This window comes from Poecilia reticulata, chromosome 12 (assembly GCF_904066995.2).
Source record: "Poecilia reticulata chromosome 12, P_reticulata-male-v2, whole genome shotgun sequence".
Taxonomy (NCBI): Eukaryota; Metazoa; Chordata; class Actinopteri; order Cyprinodontiformes; family Poeciliidae; genus Poecilia; species Poecilia reticulata.
This window is the reverse complement of record NC_088841.1, coordinates 14,715,684-14,739,683: the sequence shown is the minus strand read 5'-3', so window position 1 is coordinate 14,739,683 and position 24,000 is coordinate 14,715,684. Positions and strand designations below refer to the sequence as shown.

The 24,000-nt window shown below is 38.2% G+C and overlaps 2 protein-coding genes across 2 annotated transcripts in view; both read left to right on the top strand.

The window, feature by feature from the left end:
• Positions 1 to 253: 253 nt before the first annotated feature.
• Positions 254 to 3,579, top strand: exosc2 (exosome component 2). Its single transcript, XM_008424285.2, has 9 exons — positions 254 to 599; positions 1,344 to 1,445; positions 1,562 to 1,607; positions 1,911 to 2,000; positions 2,084 to 2,149; positions 2,252 to 2,320; positions 2,574 to 2,750; positions 2,894 to 3,022; positions 3,273 to 3,579. Exons 1-9 carry the CDS (start codon positions 478 to 480, stop codon positions 3,351 to 3,353), a joined length of 882 nt encoding a protein of 293 aa, XP_008422507.1. The 5' UTR covers positions 254 to 477; the 3' UTR covers positions 3,354 to 3,579.
• Positions 3,580 to 4,302: 723 nt separating this feature from the next.
• The window catches only part of abl1 (abl oncogene 1, non-receptor tyrosine kinase), a 46,343-nt gene continuing 26,645 nt past the window's right edge, over positions 4,303 to 24,000 (top strand). Inside the window, exons 1-2 of the mRNA XM_008424286.3 lie at positions 4,303 to 5,291; positions 7,671 to 8,054. Of these exons, the coding sequence (XP_008422508.2) occupies positions 7,928 to 8,054 (127 nt within the window). The 5' untranslated portion in view covers positions 4,303 to 5,291; positions 7,671 to 7,927. The remainder of the gene's footprint in view (positions 5,292 to 7,670; positions 8,055 to 24,000) is intronic.

The following is a 24,000-nucleotide window of genomic DNA, read 5'->3' as shown; positions in this document are numbered from 1 at the left end:
TAGTCAGACCTTTCGTTCTGTAAGCAAAAGACAAAATTTCCACTCCAAAAGTTTACCATCCACAGCATCCACTTTCTTTCTTTCTTTCTTTCTTTCTTTCTTTCTTTCTTTCTTTCTTTCTTTCTTTCTTTCTTTCTTTCTTTCTTTCTTTCTTTCTTTCATGGATTGAGGTGGAATATCGCAATAATAATAATCCCAAAATATATATTGAGAGCATACGGGTTGAGTCATATTCCACTCCTTGCCTAAAGGCGGCGATGGCACATGGTTTAGTAGAAGCACTCGGAAATGAGACTGTTATTTGCTTAGCATGGTTCACTCATAGCACAAGGCATTTTAAGCTTACCAAAGTTTGTTTGGACTTTAGAGCTAATTATAGTACGTTGTATTTTAAATAATTCAATATTTGTCTTAAGTCTGTCGCGGTGAAACATCCAGCTGAAGCTCAGGAGCTAAAAAAGAAAGAAAGAGAACAACATGGCTGTGGACATGAGATTACCGACTGTTAAAAACTCAATGTCTCTTTCACATTCTGCTGCTGACCGAAAAGATCTGGTTGTTCCCGGAGATGTGATCACTTCAGACACTGGGTTCATGAGGTACGTAACGAGTAAAACAGTAGAGGAATTTGTTGGACTTGAATTGCCACCCCAATTTTTTTTCGCTAAATAATGTGCTATATAAAAATGTGCCAATTTTAAAATTTCTTTAAACTGTCATTTGATAAACGATGCACCAACTATCTAGTAGAAACTGGAATCGGGAAAATATATCAACTGTCTCTTCTAAAATAAAATAAAGTTTTTGGATCATAATAATATATATATATATATATAAAAGCTCACTTTCCTTAACATCCTTGGAAATGCCTGGTCTCCCCATTTCAGATAAACATTACAGAATCTTATCTTGAGTGCTTTTCCTGGCGTATTTTGCATTTTGTAGGACTTCCCTGGAGATCTCATGAAATTTACATTATTTTTATAAGGAGGATAATACCACCCCACTCCCCCCGCACCTCCCACCAAAAAAAAAAAATAGTAACCTAGTTATTTCATTAACAACAATTAATACATTTAATGTCTAACATTCCGTTTGGATTCTTGAAACTTCAGCCCCAAATACTGAATAAAATCTTAGATGTGTTTGTGAGGATGGAACAGCCAGTAGCATAATCACAAACTTAAAGAGTTTGGAGCAAATCATTTCTGCTGTAGATTCACAGATGGTAATATATTCAGACGTAGAAATTACATTGCTAAATCCAATCACATATGTTCAGACAAAGTCTGCATTGTTTGTGGCTTTTTGACTCCATATTTACAGTTCTCATTTTCCTCCAGGGGTCACGGCACATATGTTGACGAAGACAAGCTGACAGCGTCGGTGGCTGGAGAGGTGCAGAGGGTGGACAAACTAATATGTGTCAGACCTCTTAAGACGAGGTGAGTCACTGAACTTTGAACACTTGGTGCTTCTAATAACTAAGACAATGCGTATGTACTGCTATTACTTAATTCTGCAAATGCATTTGAATTATATTGATCTTTTTTTATTGCAGATTTAATGGTGAAGTTGGAGATGTTGTCGTTGGCAGAATTACAGAGGTGAGATTCTATTTTTACTCCTTATGCTGTAAAAAGAAAATGGATCTCCAAATGTAAAAAAAAACAAAAAAACAAACAAAACTGAGTTAATTTGTTAACATGTAATCAAACTAAGTTTGTCAGACTTCATTTATTTATGTTTGTTTAACATGGCAACTTAATAAACTCAATATGTTTACTTGGATAAACTCAATTTGATTACTTGTAACAAATCACCTCAATTTTCACCTGTTTTCTTTTTTTTTTTTTTCGGGGTATAAATTTCTCAAAAACTGTCGATCCTCCATTTGTGGTAAAACGTAGGTTCAACAGAAGCGTTGGAAGGTGGAGACCAACTCCAGACTAGATTCTGTCCTCTTGTTGTCATCTGTCAATCTGCCGGGAGGAGAACTGGTGAGATTATCGAAAAGCCTTTGATTTTGTTTAGTCATTTTTGTGTTGCAGCATGTGCTGAAGTGTTTGATTTCACCTTTTAGAGGAGAAGATCAGCAGAAGATGAGCTCACCATGAGAGAATACCTTCAAGAGGGCGATTTGATCAGTGTAGGGCATCATTAGCCTTTCATTGCCTCTGACTTGTATTTTACCGTACTTACCGTTTCCAAGAATAATGGGTATTTTTGCATTTTTCTGTGATTTCCTTAGGCAGAAGTGCAGTCTGTTTTCTCAGACGGAGCCCTGTCACTTCACACTCGTAGTTTAAAGTATGGAAAAGTAAGTTTTAGTACGCTACAATTATTTCATGCAGGTTTTCTTCCTTCTATGTTGTATTGTGATGATACGCTACTATGTAATGACCAGTTTACCACTTCATTGCAGTTCTAACAGGTTGTCTTTATGTTTCTTATCTTTATCGTTAAAAGTAAATTTTTTTGTGTGTTAAAATTAATTAAAGATCGACTTTGTATTGCTTTAAAATTTTTAGTCGTCATTTTGCCTCATGATCTGTGTGTCCTCTTTCTCTCAGTTGGGTCAAGGAGTGCTGGTGCAGCTTTCCCCGTCTCTGATCAAGAGGCAGAAAACGCATTTCCACAACCTACCCTGTGGTGCCTCCATCATTTTGGGGAATAACGGCTTTGTATGGCTGTATCCCACGCCGGGACAGCAAGAAGAGGAAGCTGGAGGCTTCTACACCAGTCTGGAGGTAGATTTAGAATCCACAAACACCAATCTGGAGAAAAGCACTGAGAGACCTCAGCTCTAATAATTTTTTAAATATAACCACACGTGAACTATGCTTAACTGAGATTGTTTTTGTGCGTGTGTGTCCCGTCTCTGTCCTCTCAGCCTGTGAGCCTGTCGGATCGAGAGGTGATTTCACGGCTTAGAAACTGCCTACTGGCTCTGGCTGCTCATAAAGTGCTTTTGTACGACACAAGTGTTCTCTATTGCTACGAGTCGTCTCTCCAGCACCAGGTAGGAATCACGGGGTGTTCTCCGGAAGCCCAAAATGTAATCTATAAAGAAGAAACAAAGTCGTATTAAACAAATCGAACGAGAGGCGATTGTGCTGAAATTTCTGCTGCAGTTATGAATTGAAACCCATTTTTTCTTACATCTTGTCAGAGGATGGGTCTATTATACATGTTACAGTTACAACTATAATTTATTTGTTAAAGTTTTTTTCCTTACATTTTATTTTAAAAATACGATCTATTTGCTGCAGGTCAAGGACGTCTTAAAGCCAGAAGTGATGGAGGAGATTGTAATGTTGACACAACAGAAGCTGTTGGAACACGAGAGTTAAGAAGACACAAACTAAAGTATCTAACCAAAATCAAAGTAAACTCTGTCTAATAGGACCACTTAGATTTCTTAGATGGCTTTTGTTGTTTTGTATTTGATAAAACTCATAGCTATTTTTGCAAAAAACTGAAAAAAAAAAACAATTGGTGAATTATTAGAAGACATCGCTTGAAATCTTTTGATACACAAAAGCAATTTTATTGTTTGATTAAATTCTGTAATTTATATTTTGTCTGGATTCTGTGTTGTCTGTTGTGTGGAACCTCAAAGATGGAAAAATGTACAGAAGTTTTTTTTATGGGGAAACATCTCACATCAGCTAAAGGACGTACTGTCCATCCTTTTTTAACGACTTCACTTCTGAAGTATTGCTTAACTTTTTTCCCCTTTTTTATATACTTACCTGGCATTTTTTTATGTACAGTTTAGTCCAAAGTAATTCATACTGCTGCCAGATTTAGATTTTTAATTTTCATTCAACCCATATCTTTGTTTCTGATAGAAAATGAGACAGGCATCTCTCAGAATGTAACAATCTTCAAAGAGAATCAGCTTTAAAAACATTTTTTTTATCTGCTTATATTTATGGTTCATTAGAAGTGGTATGTCAAATTATTTGTGCAATAAACAGTGGAAGAATCATCAATTAAAAAAGAAGAAAACCATGTATAAAATTGCAACATTTGACTTAATAGGACAGTGGTGCTGACTGTATTATCACTAAAATTATATTAAGGTATCAGACATTACCTGCTGTTAATGTCACTCCAACAGGTGGGTCTTTTTTATCGTCATGTTACCTTGCAAGTTGCTCCGAACCACTTGATTAAAATTAAGCTATCCTGTAGTAAACCTTCCAGCCACTGAAGGAAAATAAAGTTTGTGATTTCAAAACTTAAATGCTCTAACTCATTAAAATATCCCACCTCACTTGCTTTTGCTGCTGCTCTTCAAATCTATATTTGGCCGTATGGTTAGAAAGTCAGGCAGAGAGGGACGTTGGAATTGTTTCCCCATTTTTTTCCCCATTATTATTGATGAAACAAATTGTTTGAACCTCCTCCTTTTCTTCAGTCCTGCTCTGCTTCCATGAACCCTTTTTCAACTCTGAGATTTGGGCCGTAGTTCAGGTATTTTTTGAGACGCTCATCAGTGGCTTCTGTATCAGAGTTCTAACTGGAATCAGTTGTTGAGCCCTAACTGCATCTACCCAGTATCAAAATTCAAAATTGTTTCGAGGTGGAGTTGTAATTGTAACAAAATATATTCATGTCTATGTTCTACTGACGGTAACTACTCAGGCTTACTGGGTTTGTATCCGAGCAGTTGTGAAGCGCCATCAAGCTCCAAAGCGCTATCCCACGCACGAACGTGACGTCACACGTCGCGCCACCCACATTTTTCTGTAAACCACCTTGCGTATGGAAGTATGGCGGCCTCGGCGAAACAACTGCTCCTCGGCCAAAGTTTACTGCTCCGGTTTTGACGTGAAAGCGATGAATAAGTACGCAAACAGAGCAGGCGGTATCGACGAGCTCGGTTGCTGTGAGCATTGGACAGGGCTTGCAGAAAGAGTCGCTGTTATTTGGCCGGCGGACTTCACTGAACTTCTCTTCGCCTCCTTGATTGAAGCGTCTCCACTCCGGGTATCAGAGGGGGAGAAGCTCCGTAAGACGGGAAAAGTGGACACGGAAGTTGGAAGCTAAGTCATTGCGCTGACTTTGGAAAGTCCAGTTGTAATGTGGGAATGTATGGTGCTAAGACACATTTGTTGAGATGTTTTAGCGCACTTGTCCGAAGTTGTTTGTCGGGAAGCAGCAAGAACCAACTGTTGACTGCTCGATGTGCATTTAGGGTCTGCGCGCTGCATACCACCAGCAGACGATGGTTAGCTTTCATGGCTCCGGCTAACCAACATTTTCACTGTTTCTGTGACCACGTAAGTTGTCATACGTGTATGTATCTTATCTTTGTTAACGTTTTAGAGTCAAAATAAGTAGTTTCCAAGTGATATGTTTCAATTTACCATTGTTGCCAGTTGCTGATGATTAACTGTTTATTGCGAGCGGACAGCTGAGTTAAAGGTACTCCAATTCTACGTAGTACGTCTGAATTATCAAGGGTGTAGTGTAGAAAAACCTCTAGCCGTCTTCTAAAATATGAAAATCTAAATTTAAAGATGTTCATATATTTCAAAAGTATTATGCATACAGCAATATTTTTTTTCTTTTGAAAAATAACTCAAACTGCTTTTCAGACGTGCTATTCATTAAGTGTTCAGTTTATCTACCACATTTAGGATGCGATCTAAAACTTTAGCCCTCAATAGCTGTTTGAGTTACTAACTAAAAAATTACAGGTATGTCCATAAGCCTTTACAGGTTTTCAGGTAAAATAGCATGTCCTGTGAATAATTCTTAGGTTTATTATGATCTTTGACTCATAGACAACACGGGAATATATTGAAGTAAAGATGCACTTTACTTTAAGAGGGTTTCGATACCCAAAATCAATTTCCTGTCTTCCTGGGCATGACCTGGAAAGCCCAGGAAGACGATTAAAATGATTCAGATTTTTGTTTGTTTGTTTGTTTTTAGTCAAAAAAAGAAAACATGAAAAGGAATACATGTAGGGATGGGCACTTATTTCATTTATTGTATGGGAATATGGAGATTTGCTTTGACAAAACTCTTAATTGATTATGTTTTCAAACACCCAAACAAATAGTATGGCAGGTATTATGTTTGCTGTCAAAACAATATTTATGAAAGTATGCTAAAGGTAGCTGGCATGGGGAAAAAACATGTTTTTTTTAAATGATTGTTTTATTTTAGTGTGTTTGTGTTTGACAGTCTTGGTATTGCCACTTTTATTATTGCAATAAGCACAAGATGTTTTGATTAAATTTTATGCCCACATAGTTTTGGCCTAATTAATGCAAATTGGATTGAAGTAGGAGCAGTTTTGAATCTAAGAAGTAGTTTTGAACCTTTATCTGAATTAATTAATAGCCTATAAGACTCAGTGCATGCTATTGGTTAAAGCATTTTATAGGAGTGCATTGATTTATCTGCTGGCCTATTTATCACCTCCACTTTCCTTAATTTTGTGATATTGGTGATTGGCCAAAACTTATCCGTGAACCTGAGCCAAAATTGGAATCGGCAGGTCAGACTTTTTAAAGATTGATAATCAACGATTAGCCAGAAAACTGCAATCGTGGCACCCCTAGCATTTTAAGATTGTAAATATTAGCGGTCCTTATTTTTTAAGGAATAGGGAGGAAAAAAAATATTTTTTTTTTTGTAGATTTTACCCAGGTGAACACCAACCAGCGACTGCAATTTTGATTAGTGCATATAGGAGGAGATCCATTTTTTGTAATACAATAATGTTCAAGAACCCCAAAAAAATGGTATGTCAGCATTCTGTTCTGGTTCTGCGAGCCCTATGTTTAATTTTCTTCTGTTGGGAAGTCTTGGTTTTGTGTTTGACCTTCAAACAAAACACCCCTTGTTATAGTGAAGTTTTTATTTATTTATTTTTTATTTTTCTTTAGAAGATAGTATTTCTTGAAATGTAACTCACTTTGAAAAAGCTGAAATCTTATGGATAATTTGCAGAAAAGGATGACAAATTCAAAGGGGAAAATATAGCTGTTGACCAAGACAATAACGGACTTAGTAAAGGCTTGGTGTTATGATGTGGGAAGCATTTTGATGACATAGTTTAAGTTCACAAATCACAAAAAATCAATACACACTGCAATTTTCTATTCTATACATGGGGGGGACAAGTCCATCAGAATCACACTATCTGTGTGTATTGTCCCTTTTTGCAGGCACCACTCCTTAAATTCATTAACATATTATTTTGAACTGCAGTGTTGAGAAAGTCCCCAGCTGTATGCATCAAAAAGTATGTCCCAGTTGTTGCACTGCCAGTAACTGGGTTGAAAGATGATTTCTACACTTTTATCATGCTTGCTGAAAAGACCAATGTGGCTGCTGGAAATATTTTTGATTGTTAAAAACACAGACAGTTGAGGTGTAGAAGTGAAAGGAGAAATACATTTCACTCTCCGTGAGGTTACTGGGTTTCAAAACTACATCTGGGAAGCTATCAGCTGGTTTACAAACAGTAAAAATAACTATTTAATATGGTCACACATTTTTGTTCTGAAGTAAGCATTTAGCAACAGTATCTCATACCTAATCTTTAGAAGTTATTGTTTCTGGGTCAGTCATTCAGATGGACCAGGTTCATGTTATTTATATCTGTATTGAGTTGTAAATGCACTTTTTTTTTCTTTTTTCAGATTTCCCCTGAAATGGCTAGTTTTGTCTTGTGAAGCGCGGACACTCCACTAATGTGTGACACGCGGAGACATACTGGTGTAACTTTGATCTGCTCAGGTGACCTGAATCACCCGTTCTCTCGGAAGGGACGTTCTGAGGCAGGGAACGGGTCTCCTGTGTCCCCCTGATCCTCTCCCTGTCTGGTACCCAACTGTGGAAAGGGGAACAACTGATACCAGCTTGGATAATCCCGGCTGCAGCCTGGCACCCTGCCCTTATGGGGCAGCAGCCGGGGAAATTTGTAGGGGACCAGAGGAGACCCAGTTTGCCAGCTTTCATCAAGGGGGGAAAGAGAGACTCATCACGCCATGTGAGCCAGCCATGGAATGTTTTCGATAGACACGGTAAGATCAGAACTCTTTCATAAAGTACAGAGAAGTAAATTATTTTCAAGCAAAACAGAATGATTACTTAGTTAGTTTTGTGTATCATATTTGCATAGATCTACAGACGCATACTGAAATAATGTTCTGTCCCCTGCTTTCATATTATAGTTTCATCAAGGTGTAGTTGAACAGTGGCAAAATAAATACTGTCAGTGATGACAGTTTTGAACTGCAGTGAAAGTAAATTGAATTTGATTATTTTTTTATATACCTTTAGTTTCTCTAAAAAATGTGCGCATTCAACTCACCTTTCTTTGCCAAGATCATTATCAAGATAAATTATGACATCTGGCTTTAGTGTTCACTGTTGGTTTAGTTCTGCATGAAACTGAAAAGTGGCTTTAAAAGCAAAAGTAAAAGATGGATTAATGAGAGTTTAAAGAAAACTAATTAGTGGTTATTACTGGAGCTGTGCCATGTCAGTAGTCATTGCAGTTTAAAAGGTCTGCTTGCATCTAGTATTTGTTGGATCAGTTAGTATTGTCACAATGAGCAAAATTATTGCAATTTCAGGATTTTTCTAATATTTGTAAGCCCTATTTATTATATTGGTAATGCATCTAACCAGCTGAATAATAGACATGATTGCAAAAGATGCAAGAACACATTTAACAAGCCTGTAAGAACTTCTGACAACAAAAACTTGCAAAACTTGGGACTCCAGATACTCCAGAATGATAATTTTAGTATCACAGTTAGAGTCATGACTCTTAAAACGATAAAGTAAGTCAGGAATAACTACTAGTAGTTGTGACATCATGCCTTCATTTCTTGCTTGTGTGAGCTTTTTTGGATTTGGCTATGAAAATGCTATTGATTTGGTCTGTGTCTTTGTTTATTATCCAGAATAGTAGAAAATATAACACAGATTTGCAGGAATTCCTGCAGTCTTTTACACATTGGACTAAATAAGGCAATGAGTACATTTGACAACTTATCTTTTCCTACCTTGTCGGATAACTAAAGGTAAACCTGTTCATTTGTGATGTCCCCCCCCCCGCAAGTTAAAATTAACCACAGGATGCACACCAGAATATAAATTTCCCCATATTTTCAGTTGAAATTGTTCAAAATTAACACAATAGATTATTGAATCTGTTATTCTTTCACATGCACATTTGTAGATTGTTTCAAATGTCATCAACATGTTGCAACAAATTTTGGCAGGGGGATGTAGACCGTAAAACTTGTCAGAGCGGTCTAAGGCTATTATGTCATGACTTGTGGGGCGCATACTTTGTGCAACACTGAAACAAGAGTGCTGTAATTGCACAGTCTAAAACTCAGGTATTTTAAATATTTTGGATTATATTTTGATCTTTGAATTGAAAGCGCATGTTATAGTTATATACTCTACACTTTGCAACATGTTTGATTGAAAAAGAAAGCGGGATAGATTTCAGAGTCGAGCTGCAGCTATTGAATACTTTAGCATTAAATTAATTGACAAATTACTTAACATGCTATGCCATGTGTGTCCAAACCTTTTCTTGAGGAACCCTACTGAAATCTACAATGACAGCCCACCTCCTCCCTATTTGCTACTATATTTTTGCTTTCCACTTTCAGACAATTTATCACCTGAAATATTGCTTTACATGAACAGAAACTGTTTTCACGATATATCGGTTTCATAAAATGGACAAATTATCCCCCTGGTTGTAAATCTATTTATCCAGAAATTAGTTGTCAGGATGTCTGCAGAAATAAATGAAAGGCTCTTGTGTTTTTTTTAACCATCTAAAAAATAGAGAAAAAAAAAAAAAAATAATAAAAATCAGGTCTGGCATCAAGACATTACCAATAAGTTCAGTTCTGGGGGGGATTCGCTATGCTCAAAACCCCCCTTTTATGCTAATTGTCAGTGATGATAGCTTGTTATTGTATCCACAGAGATATAAAACTTGAATACGCCAACAAAAGGAATAGTCAGACATTCAGAAACGACGCTGCCTTATTTGAGACCGATTTCATGTAGTCAGATGAGGGGAAAAAGTGTTTTGGAATCTGGAAAAGAAATCTGAAAAAAATCTTTTATCCTGTTTAATTACTTTAACTTTTAAGCAACTTACACCCTTCAGTCAGCAAATTACATTTCATTATTTTGAATTCCAGTAACTCTCCTTCTGGGAAAATACACCCTTTAGCTATTGTGGTAGGTAGGTTCTGAAATGATTCAAATCCAGCTGCAAAACCACTCCACAGAATCCAGTGTCATTATTTATTAAAACAAAGATGAAGTACGCTCTGAAAACAATAGAATTTAAAGTGGCTGTGCTTTATCTCTACATGCTTGGTTTGAGATAATATGCACTGTCAGGCACATTTTACACACCCTATTCTAGTGGAAAGTACTAGGCTCTGTAATAAGTACAAATTTACAAGTTTAATATTTCTAAATGCCTAATTTGTACACAAAGATGGCAATGTTTGGAATGATAAACTGCTTGTTAAAATAATTTTGCAGCTTGTGTTGGAAAAAACATCCTCCATAAAAGAGCATTGGCCATTCAAAGCTATCTTTATATATTCGTAAAAAGCATCGGACAGTGGTTGCCTTTGTAAGAAAACTCTACCCACTGACTCAAAAGTCTTGTTTAAGACTTGTCAAGGAAGGTCAGAAAAACAGAGTGAACCCTTTTGTTGGTTAAAAAGGTCTGATTTTGCAAAGGGTCAGCAACGGGGCATATTTGTTTTCCCTTTCTGCCCCCTTTCCCTTGTGATGAGCAGGTTAGGCCATAAGAGGGGATGTGAGTCACAGTGCAGGAGCAGGGCAGCAACAACAGCTTTATGTTTTTTTTTTCTCTCCCTCTTGGTGAGCTTTAGCTTGTTAAAAGTGGGATAACCAGCTGCCTTGCTCCTTCCCAGCAGGCAGGTTCAGACCTCTGCATGCAGCTGCCTGGGAGAGAGACACAGGCAGTAAAGGAGGCAAGCAAAGACCTGTCTGTTCTTTGGCTTCATTATGTACTGTACAGTGGATTAGTGTGATTTCACTGACTGGTTAGTAGCGATTGTAATGTTTAAAAATAGTTGTGATGCACTTAGAATATTTTTAACTGACTTTAATGTTTTGTTTTGTTAAAAAACAGTATGTAAAAACGTACAAACTGATGTACCAGGGAATAAGTTAAAAGCAGAGATATCTTACCAGGTCTGTCCGGATATGCCAGATTCATTTGATTACTTTTTTTTATTATAAAAGCTTACTAGGTAGTTCGAAATAATTTTTTCTAGTTTGTGTCTATAGTTACAATGCATTGCAAAACTGTCCGTGCCGTTTTGAACTTAAACGTTATATTGCTACCACAATTTCAATGCAAGTTGAAGTAGGTATCCTCTCAATCCTAACTAATTATTTTATACTCTTATTTCAAATGGGTTGACGTACTTTGAAACTGTTTTATACAACTGCGATGTAGATCAGTATCCACAAACAGGAGTAATCTTAAGTTCTTTTTACTCCCTTTTAGCATTCCTGTCCTTTTTGGCAGTTGTGCCTTACATTCTGGTAATGGGTGCTGATTGTGACATAGAGGCCCTGTTTATTAAGCATTCCCATAACAGAGCATTATTTCACAGTTTGGTTCATTTCAAGCCATGTTTCTTTTGTGGCGCTAGAACATTTTAGTGATCCCTTATTTATAATTAAAATATGTATGCTGTATTTATTAAGTTTTATTTTGCCATCAAGAGTAAACAAATGCATATTTGTTTATCTCCAGCTCCCCAGACACATATGAACAACCAAAGTGAGAAATTCTTTCATAATGTTAACTTCAGCAATGATTTTACATTGATGTAACATATTACTGAGGAATAAGGTGCCAGGTTAGGTTCTTCAGCCAGCCAGACTAGTTGGGTGACAGGGAAATGCATAGGCCATTGACATGCCTTTGCTTGCTCAGTCAGGGCACACCAGGGCTTCTTTTCTTCCCCATGAACTTCAGCTGAGACCTTTCTAGTTGCATGTCTGAATTCTGGGATAGCTAACAATCCAAATTATTAGAAGCCAAATGGAAAGAAAACACCAAGGTAACTATAAAAGTACACGACATTCATCTTATGCAGATGAGCATAGTACATGAATGAAGCAATCATGTCGGTGTTTCTGAAGTAGACTAAGCGCTCGGTCATGGAAGAGCTGTTATCTGCTGAGAAACTGGTTCAGTATCCCTCAGGTGTTGTTTCCAGGAAGCATAACAATCATGTCTTAAACATTCACCTACCTCTGCATGAGCTACACCTGTCCAATTGTTGATACAAATGAATAATCAGGCGATCATCTGGACTCTACTGATTTTGAACTGGTGATCTATTGGGACTTCCATACACAAACTTTGCTTGAATTTACAGAGACTGATCTGAAAAGATGGAACCATCATGGGGATTGACAAGTGTCTGGACAAACCTATCTTATTAAGGTCAGAGGAGACTAAGGCAGAGTGGTTTGAGATGATAGACAATTGTAATAACTTGTAATAACTTGTTACAATGAAGATGTGTAGAATATCACTTCTGAATGCACAATATGTAAACCATGTAGTGGATGGACTGCAGCAGTAGAAGTATATGAGCTAACAATGTGAGCCAACAACAGCAGTCTAAGACTACAGTTCAAAGAGAGTCACCAAAATAGGTTAATAAGAGATTGAGAAAATTTGACCTGAGTGAGTCTCAGTTTTAACTTGGGCACTTGCATGGCAAGTGCCAAATAGAATTTGGCATGGACCCATCCTGCTTCATGTGATTCAGGAGTTCAGATTGTGGTGGTGTAACGGTCTAATACAAATTTTCTTGCCACACTTTGGGCCACTTAGATACCTGTTAAGGATATTTTATCCAGCACAGCACAGCTGAGAGTTGTTGCTGACATGGCATGGTCTGATCTCAAAGTTTACTAAGGTACTACATTTTCAATTCTAAAACCATAAAAACTTTAGTTTTTTTAAAAATACATTTTAGTGTGAAGTAATAACATGCTTTATTGTTTCCAAACCATGCTACCAAGTGGTTCGCTATCTCTCTATACTTCTTGATCATCTCTGATAAATCTGACAACTGCAGAGTCATCTGAGTATTTCCACAAATAACAGGAGTCTGTTTTGTTCTGGAAGTCTGAGGTGCACCGAGTGAAAAGGAGTGATGATCATGATACCGTGGTATTTTCACCAAAGGTTGTCGAGGTGTTTCTCTCATAACAACAAGTGCCTGTTGTGGACTGCGTCTGTCCCTTTGTAACTGTCATTTGATTGCTACTTACAAGCAGGAAAATGCATGACATCGGAAAGCTCAAATCATCTAAAACTAATATCTTAAAGATGGCATTGAATTTACTTCTATTCGCATTACAATTCAGGTAAATAAAGCATTAAATGGGGTATTGGGTCATGCATGTCCAACTGACCAATCTGCAGGAATTTTTAATACCCTTTTGAATTTAAGCTATGAATTAAAGGAGTTTTGAAGGCAAAATGGATTATGTCCCAGTACCAGCACACTATACCGGATAAAACCATGTTAGTATACAGATGTGCATATTTGTTGACGAGGACAAAAAAACATTTGACCAACCAATTGTTGGTTACATAAAAAAAAAAAAAAATTCTGGGTGCCAGGTGTGTATTTGTGTCAGTAGATGCTGTATGTGTATTGGGCTAACCATATTAGTTTTAGTCTGTAAATGTATTCTTTTGTTTTTGCTGAAATTAGAGGAATCCTTGGAGTCTAGAGACCAAATCTCTTCCCATGATTCTTCCTTGTGCATGTGTGTGTGTTTGTACCGCACACGTCGACACACAACCACAGAGCAGCTCTTAGCAATATTCATTGAGGCCAGCTGTTAGGCCTCTGGTGGCTTGTCCCTTCACCTGGTTGGCTATGTCTCCAAATTTGAGTGTAACATTAGACAAAACTTTATTGAAATCCTTGTCACTTAGCTAATTTATTTGCTAATTAAAACGGATACAAAAAATCCTGTAATAATCCAAGTTTTTGTTTTATCTGTGCTAGTTTTTAATCTAATCTATTTAAGATTCACCAACTTGGCTGATAATGATGGCGCTAGAATATGTGGCATTGTAAGGACTGATTGTTCAGTGATGTGCAAGAGCGTTGCTGCAGAGGCCTTTTCTGTCTGGAACACACAATTGTCTCTGGCCAGATGACACATCACTTCCCATCAGTGTTTTTTCCTCTCATCAAGTCTTGGCCATGTGGAAAACAAATTTCCCTTTATTGTCACACTAATTAATGACCAGCCTCAACAGTTTAGTGAAGAAAAGCAAGGGAGTTAGTTGCTTTACCATATCACATCCTGCAATCTGTGTTTACTAATCTCTTGTGCTGGTCGATAAAAGTTGCTGATTAATGAAACCAAACAGTATTTAAGAAGGGATCTGAAAATGTATCTGAAATGAATAAACATAATGGTATAATTATGATAGTGAGACTTGTTGATTCCAAAATATTTATAGGAAGTGACCATTCTGCGATCTTTATGTATTAATTGTTTGTTTTTAACAAATACATAAATCTGAACCCCTTGTAGTCGCAATCAAGACAAGTATATGTTTATATGTAATGTTTGTCTGTCATTTAAAGGTTATCCAGGCTGTTTTCAAAGCCTTTTTGAAATCATAAACAGACATATAAAGCTGTAGCTGTGTGATGATGTTGCCACAGCACAGTTTGTTTTGGAGTTTTATTGTCCTGCTCTAGTGTGACACCCAGTGGTTTTCTGAAGTTGCTCTGCTCTCCTATTGTAAGATTTACTAATCCCTGCAATCTGTTTTATTTATTTTTGTACATTTTCCAAGCTTTATTTTGAAAAAGTTTGCTTTTCTTGCTTGGAAAAGCAGACTTTTCCAAACAGGTCCATTTTTCAACTTTAAGTATGCCACAAAAGTTGCATGTCTCTGATAAGTTATAGCTTTGTCTTTTTGTTTTTTTTTTATTTATTTCAACACTGTAACATTCATTCAGCATGAAAAAAAAGGTTTCTCGGCTTGATGTTTGCATTCTGCCAAAGTCTTAATATTGTCACCTGTACTCTTTCCATTGTAGCATGCAAAATTCCTAAGCAGGGAAAATAAGGCCAATTGTGTAACCCTGAGCTCTGCTCAGTATGACCACATTCTTCTTGGGTTCCTGCCAAAACATTTCTCTTGAGCCTATCCGCTCTGCTTCCAAGAGAATCACATGTTGGTATCTGGTCTCTTGCATCAAAGGTGGGTTGAGTAATATTGCCTATTATGCTCATAGACAAGGAGTGAGAGTTAAACATTAGGGCAAGCTGCAGCAGCAAGGAGAAATATGCAATCCTTTGTGCATTCCCCTCTCAAATAACTGGTGCAGTTTCCCTCATTCCCTTGTTCTTTTTTCTCTGTTTTAATGATTGAATTTATTTTGTAATTGTTCCATGTTTTTGAAAAGTGCAAAACAATCTAGAGGTTTTTTAGATATGACATTGAAATAAAGTTGATTGATAAAGTGCAACTGTAATTCGATTAATTTGAAGAGAAATGTGTCAATATACAGCTGACAATATATTATAACAATATTTAATGAATTATTTAAACAACTTTGAATCTTGAAAGTTCTATATTACAATGTCAAGGACTGAGCAGATGCATAGAGCAACAAATTAATGCATGGATGTGCCATAACTTTCTTCAATAGAACAGAAACAAAACAGAAGAAATTATCTTTGGACCTGAAGAGGAATAATCTAGAGCCAGTACACATCTTCAGCTGTACAGCTAGAAACTAGCGATCAGGCCAAAAATCTGGAGGTAGTGATGGACATAGACCTAAACCTCCAAAGACACACAAACTGGAACAGATCAGACATCACCCCAGTTCTAAAGTCATCACAGTGGCTTCCCGTAGCTTGGAGAATAGACTTTAATATGCTTTTAAATGAAATTACTAAATGGCTTAGCACCAAACACATTAAAGCCCTGTTGTTGTATCAACCTTCTAGACCTCTCAAGTCTTCTAGTTCAAGTCTCCTCTGGATCCCTAGAATCAGAACCAAACATAGAAGCAACATTCAGTTTTTATGCTCCTCTAATTTCCAGAGAACTGCAAAACAGCCGATACACTGAATTCCTTTAAATCAAGACTAAAATACATTTTGCAGCTAGTGTCAATGTTATTGACTAAGAAAATTGGGAAAATTTTTAGTCAAATTTTGTAATTTCTTATTTAACTAAAAAAATCAAAGTACAAATAAAGGTATCTATAAGTAAAATGATGATGTTTTTGTCAATGAATAAGAATAAATAAATGCTTGGAGGAAAATATATCTGTCCAATTGTCCATGTTCATACATAGGGCATTTACTCCTAAATCTCACTATGGAGAAAACCGAGTGTTGATGTGAGTATTTTAAAGTGGATGTGCGGCAATGGTAAACACCTGCAGAAATGACTACTTAAAGAGACACCAGGAAGCAGGCTGTCGAGTAGGGCTAGCTATGCTTCAGTTCTGTTCCTAAATTACGTGAGACTTTACAAGACTGGAATGATTGGATGATGACTGTAGTGTAATGTTGTGATCTGTCAGAAGCTCTTCTGTTGTGAGCAGCATAAAACTGATCTAAGTGTTGATCCAAACTGTTTTCCCAGCACAACCTTCTTTGGTAACTAATACTGATTTTCTGTCAGCTTCTTGCACTTCAGCTGACAGTGTTATTGATGGCAACAATGTAACCTTTTAGTAGCTTCACTGCTTGATGTTACAGTGGTTAACCCCCAAAAAATAAACCTTAGCTCATGTGTATAAAAACATTAACATAAATATTCAAGAATTGTATTATATGATAAAAACTTTCCACTTCTCAATCTTATCAGTTACAGAAAGCTGATATAAAAATGGACTGACTGCAAATAAGTATCTGTGTTGAAGACGATGATTTTGTTTTTATGTGAAACAAATTTGAGGAATGTCATCACAATTGAAATCCCTGAAAGTTGAAAGCTCAGTCATGGCATCATGTAGTCTGAAAGTAACATAAGTTATCTTTCTCTCTAATTTGCTTTAACCTGCATACCCTCACATAAATACACATTTGCATGCTCAGAGAGTGCCTCCCAGTGAAGTTAGGAATGCAGTCTGATAATCTGTTGCCACCTGGTTCCATGCTTGCGCACGCACGCACTAATTGTGCGGCAAAGCTAAAGATGTTTGAGGGCCGCACTGGGATAACTCGGGGAATTCTAAACTGTCCGACGCGTGCTTCAAATAAGTCCAAGCCGCTTCTTTGTTGTTGCAATCAACCATTTATTTCACTTTGATTGTCTTACTTCAGATCTTACACTGACTGACCAGGCCAAACCATCCAATAGTGCCAACAATAAACGGCATTAAAACACGGTCAACAGAAATTATGACCACCCGGTGCACCCACTTCCTCAAACATAATAAGCCAGCACGCCAGTATGGCTCCCATTCATACCTTCAGTGATAGCCACGCCCACCTCGACACACCCACCACCCAAGTGTCAAAGGCATGCGCTCCCGTCACCTCAATAATCATTCATTTTATTCATATGGCTCTTACATTCCGGCCCCTAATTATTACAAAATAATTATCTGAAATGTTAACATGTAAGAGACAAATAATCATAAATTGTTCAATATTAACTTATCTAAATCTGTCTTTAAGAATAAGCAATCAACCAGAGAAAAGGAAGTCACTAGTAATGAGAAAGCAGAGAAAAAAGTTGTTAAAATGTTCTTGTTGTCTCCGCCTCCTGAAGCAGGCACAACTTGGTAATGGGTCTTTCCAGGTAGTTTGTCTTTGTCTTGATGCGAACTGACCGCACCAGTCCTCCTTTGTCAGGAACAATGTTCACAACTCTACCCATTAACCAAGAGTTGCGTGGAGCAGAGTCATCCACGATGAGAACGACATCTCCTGGAAGAAAGTTCCGTCTTGTCCTTTGCCATTTCTGACGCTCTTGTAGTTGAGGTAAGTATTCCTTTAACCAACGCTTCCAGAAGAGATCCGCCATATATTGCACTTGTCTCCATCTTCGCCGAGTGTAAATATCACTCTTGGAAAACACTCCTGGTGGCAATGAAGGCATGGTCTTTAACAGAAGAAGATGATTTGGAGTTAGTGCTTCCAGGTCGTGGGCATCAGTAGAGGCTTTGGTTATAGGTCGACTGTTTATGATGGCCTCAACTTCGCAGAAAACCGTGTGAAGACTTTCTTCATCAAGACTCTGTGTTCTCAGAACAGAATTTAACACTTTCCGGACAGATTTAATAAGGCTTTCCCATGCACCTCCATGGTGTGAACCAGTAGGGGGATTGAAAGACCATTTTATTCCTTTCTGAAGGAGAGTGTTACTGATGAGAGTTTGATTCCATCTTTCAATTTCTTCTCTTAACTCTCGTTCAGCTCCCACAAAGTTGGTTCCATTGTCTGAACGTAGCTCCAGCACTTGACCACGTCTGGCAATAAATCTTCGGAGACCATTGATGAAGGAATCAGTATCCAGTGACGACAGCATCTCCAGGTGAACTGCTCTTATTGCCATGCAGGTAAAGATGACTCCATATCGTTTTAACAGGCTTCTGCCACGTTTTATTTCAAAGGGACCAAAACAATCCACACCCACACAAGTAAATGGGGGTTTGTCTGGATACACTCGTTCCTGTGGAAGGTCTGCCATCCTTTGACTTCCTGGTGCAGCATGGAGTCGTCGACATGTCATGCATTTAGATAGGATCTTCCTAATTGCAACACTGGCACCAGGGATCCAATACCTTTGACGTAGTTCAGCAAGCATATGATTACGTCCACCATGGCCTGTCTGATGATGTATGTGGCGCAGTAGGATTTCAGAGATGTAAAGGTCTTTAGCCAATATGGCTGGATATTTAGCTTCAGCAGGCATAGCTGCTTTGCTTAGCCTTCCACCAACTCTTAGTACACCACCCTCAAGAACCGGATCAAGCTTATAGAGCTGGCTTGTTTTCTTCACACGTTCATGTTTCTGTAAACTCATCATTTCCTCTGGATATCGCCTTTTTTGACAATAGCAGATGATGGCACTCTCAGCTTTTCCAAACTCCTCCACTGATAAGGCTCCCAATGCAACCTTTTTCTTGTACACATTCATTTCTTTCTTCAGCCTTTCTTGAAGTGTAACATCATCAAGATCAGAGTCGGCAAAATCCAACTTTAGTTGTGCTCTCTTTTGAGCTAGTTTGGACAGCAATTGTTTAAACCCGAGTAGCCACCCTACCATTGTTTTCAGTTTGGCCCAAGAAGAAAATGAATGAATGAATTTCATAATTGGGTCCACTTGTTCATTGGTGCATGTCACATTAACGGAAACCAATGTCTTGACCTCTGGATCTTCTGGATCCTCCAGAGCAAAATGACTTACGTCCTCAGGATTTGCAGGCCATTTCCTTTCAGGGTCATGAAGAAACTTTGGTCCAGACACCCAGGTATCAGCCTTCAAAAAAGACTTCACACTTGTTCCTCTGGATGCCAAATCTGCTGGATTAATACTGGTAGCAACGTACCTCCACTGTGAGGGATTTGACAAACTGAGTATCTCTCCAACTCTATTTGTCACAAAGGTCTTAAACCTCAATCTTTCATTCTTGAGGTACTTCAAAACTGAAGTACTATCAGTCCAAAATACTGAGTCTTGCAGTTCCATCCTTAACTCCTTCCTCAACAGCTTATCCATACGGCTGGCAACCACTGCAGCAGTCAACTCCATGCGAGGGATGGTGGTGGATTTCAGTGGAGCTACACGGGCTTTACCCATTATAAATGCACAATGCACTTGTCCATCAGCATTATACTGCAACAGGTAGCTCACAGTTCCATATCCATTCTCGCTTGCATCACTAAAATGATGAAGCTGCAAACTTGTGGCTTGTCCAAAGTCCTGTGGTTTCAGACATCTGCTAACTCCAAACCGTTCAAGCTGATGAAGTTCTTCCAGCCAGTTTTTCCACTTCTGGGAAGCATCATGTGGCAAGGGATCATCCCAGCCAACGTGTCTTCTGCTTAGATCTTGCAGAATCCCTTTTGCGACCAAAACAACTGGAGCCAGAAATCCAAGAGGATCGTAGATGGAACTTACGATGGACAAGACTCCTCGTCTTGTCAGAGGTCTGTCTTTGAGGATGATCTTGAATTTCAGCAGGTCTGATTGTACACACCACTGTACACCCAACACACGTTCCATTGGTAGATCATCATTATCCATATCCAGGTTCTTCACCTCAATGGACTTTTCATGCTGTGGTATTGCAGTAAGAACGCTGCGTCGGTTACTTATCCATTTGAGAAGTTGAAATCCGCCTCTCTTACACAAAGCACGGAGTCCTTGGTATAATGACACAGCTTCCTCTTCTGTACTTACAGAAACCAAACAGTCATCCACATAAAAGTTGTGAAGCACAGCATTTATGACATTTGGTGTAAACAGTTGTTGATTGTCCTCTGCACACCTTCTCAGTGCAAAACATGCACTGTTTGGAGATGATGTAGCTCCAAAAAGGTGTGCAACCATTCGGTATTCCACCAGATGCTGCTCATACTCTCCATTTGGCCACCAGAGAAATCTCAACAGATCAGAGTCAGATGGTGGTACTCGGACCTGATGAAACATGGCCTCAATGTCCGCTGTGATGACAACAGGTTCTTTTCTGAATCTAGTGATGACACCAACCAATAAACTGGTGAGGTTTGGACCTTGTAAGAGTTGAGTGTTTAAAGATTTTCCTTCAAATGTTGCACCACAGTCAAACACGACTCTTATCTTCTTCTTATGAGGATGATATACTCCATGGTGTGGTATATACCAAACCCTCCCATCACACCGTTCAAGATTTTCAACTGAGACTCTCTCTGCGTAGCCCTTGGAAATGATGTCATTCATGAAGTTAGTGTAGTCAGAATGGAATTGATGGTTTTTGGTAAACTTCCTTCTGAGATTCAACACACGCTGTTCAGCCACTTTCTTATTGTTGGGCATTTTCAGATCTTTGTGTCTCAGAGGTAAAGCGATGGTGTAATGTCCATCTTTCAACTTAACTGATTCTGTAACCAGCTCCATGAACTGATTATCTTCTCTGGACCATCCAGGTTGTTCATCTTGAGAACATTCAGGAAAATCAACCTTCATTTGTTGTTGCCACAAGTCCTCAAGTTTTGACACAGAAATCCTGTTTACAGTAACAGTTGGTTGTAGCTCTCTTGTGTCGACATCATAGTCTCCTCTAAGAGGTCCATTCACTGTCCATCCAAGGATCGTCTTGACTGCGTAGGGGCCTCCATTTTGACTTCGGATAACATCCCATGGCTCCAGCGCTCTAGGCACATTGGTCCCAATGAGCAAATCAACTCCTGAATGGATTTCGATAATCTTCAAATTTTTCAGATGTGGCCATCTTTCGAGGTCTTCTTGGTGTGGAATGTTGCTATAATGAACAGGCATGCTTCTCTGTGTGAATACGTCAGGTAATTCACAAAAGATGTCTTCATTTAGCCCAGCAATCTCCAAATCTGACACAATGTTGCTTCCAACCACCTTCTCTTGACCCATTGTTCGCAGAAGGATGCTTGTATGTCTCCCAGTAACATTTAATCTGTTCATCAATTCTTCAGTACAGAAAGATGCAGAGCTTCCAGGGTCTAAAAAAGCATATGTTATTATTGTCTTCTGGCTCTTTGTAGACTTCACTCTGACTGGTAAAATAGAGAGAGTACAGCTATGCTCACCGGCCCCAGTTAGACCACTGGACTGAGCAGAGATGGAGGCACTTCCACTTGTTGTCTCCACTTCCTTCTTATGGACTGGAGCAATTTCCTTTTCTTTGGAGAAGACATGAAGCATAGTGGGATGTCTTAAGCCACACACTTTACAGTGATGTCGCCTTTTACAGTCTTTGCTGATGTGCCCAGTGCATAAACAGCCAAAGCACACCCCATTTTCTTTCAGAAATGTCAACTTCTCCCCATGTGACCTCCTTTCCAATAGAGGGCATGTGTCCAAGGAATGTCCAGCTCCACAAAATAAACAACTCTTTATGACAGTCGTCTCTCTTCCTTTCTTTACTTCAGAGTCAGTTTTCTTCTGCATATCTCCAACAACAGTAGCAAAACTACTTCCTTTTATCTTTAATCGCTGTTGTGATTTATAGATTCCAACATCCTTCTTTGGTCTAGATGTAGAATCTTGGATATCACCAAAAAGTGGATCACTGGCGATCTTCACTTGCCTTTCTACAAACCGAACAATGTCACTGAAGGTGGCTCTTCTTTTGAACTTCTCCTGTAAATCACACACATCATTTCTCCATCTGTCTCGCAGTTTAAAAGGCAGTTTTTTGATAATTGTTTGCATATTGGTAGGAACATCCAACTCATGCATACATCCATTGTTTTCCATCACATTACAGCATTCCCTGAGCAGAAAGCTGAATGCTTGTAAAGCCTTTACATCTTCTGCTTGCAAAGCAGGCCATGATAAAACTTTATTCATGTATGCAGCAATGATCTTCAATGAACAACCAAAATGTTCTTGAAGCAAAGATTTAGCTTTAGCATATCCAGAATCATTAGGCATATGAACACAGCTTCTCACTAGGTCACGAGGCTGACCTCTAGTGAACTGCTCCAGAAAGTATAGACAGTCTTTGGCACTGTGAGCTTTTGTTTCAATGCTGTGTTCAAACGCTGTCATGAATGTTTTAAACTGGAGTGGATCACCATCGAATATTGGTATGTCCCGTTTTGGCAGAAAGAATAAAGATTGTTGATTTACAAGCAAGCTTGTAATTTCATTCTGTCTTTCCAACACATTCAACAGCTGTTTATTTTGATCAACTGACAATGAATGTTTCTGATGTGATGATTGTGGCTGTGGCCGATGAAACACTTGGTCTGTTGGAACTTCAACCTGTGTCGTTTTTGTCTTCACCTGGTCAGTCAATGTGTCTGGATTTTGTTTAACTTTTGTGTCTTTAGGTCGTGCTCCTAAATAAGAATAGGACTGAAAGGTTGGAGCTTTATCATGACATTCAGTTTCAGCTGCTGTAGGTACAAATGTCTCTGCATCAACATTCAATATTTGAGATCTTTTATTTTCACGCTCAAAATATGAATTCATGCCATCAGACCTAATCTGAGCAGCACTGCTTACTTGAGAACAGACAGAGCCCTGCAACACTTTAACTTTAGCCATTGAAGCTGCAATTTCAATCTCTAAATCCAGTTCTTCTTTCTTTTTTCTTAGTTGTTCCTCCTGCTCCTCTAAAGCATGTTTTAGTTTCAACAACTTGTGTCGTGCCTTTAATGCAGCCATGTCTGCTTCTGCTTTAACACGAGCTGAAGATGTAGAAGACAGAGAGGACTTAGTTCTTGATGAACGACATCCTCTAGACCTTCTGCTGTCAACATTAGAAACACTGTCACTTGGCTTAACATCATCCTGAACATCAGCATTTTCATCACACTCTGAATGCTGAGAAACAAAAGGTGCATTAAGCTCTTTATTCACACAGGGTTCAGCTCTGGACATTTGAGCCTGATTTAAATCAGCTTCTCCTATTTGAGCTTCATTGTTGAGTTGCTCTGCATCTAAAAGCCATTTTTCAACTTCTTGTATAAATTCAGAATTATATTTACACAAGCTTGAAAACCAAGTGTTTTGTCTTTCTTGTTCTTCAGTAGGAAACAGAGGAATAACAGACTCATACAGCTGATTTGCATTTTCAAGCGATAATTTTAAATCGTCACAATGAGACTGAACACTCCTGAGATTCCCTTCATTTTTCATAAGCTCTTTAATAATGTTTATTTCTCCTTTAATTTTATGAACTCTTGCTTTGAGATCCTTTTGAAGCTTCTCAATTTTATTTTGTA

Coding starts and splice junctions, on each gene's coding strand:
- exosc2 (XM_008424285.2), top strand. CDS start 478: ATGGCTGTGGACATGAGATTACCGACTGTTAAAAACTCAATGTCTCTT. Junction 1,446..1,561: donor GTCAGACCTCTTAAGACGAG/GTGAGTCACTGA, acceptor TTTTTATTGCAG/ATTTAATGGTGAAGTTGGAG. Junction 2,150..2,251: donor AAGAGGGCGATTTGATCAGT/GTAGGGCATCAT, acceptor TGATTTCCTTAG/GCAGAAGTGCAGTCTGTTTT.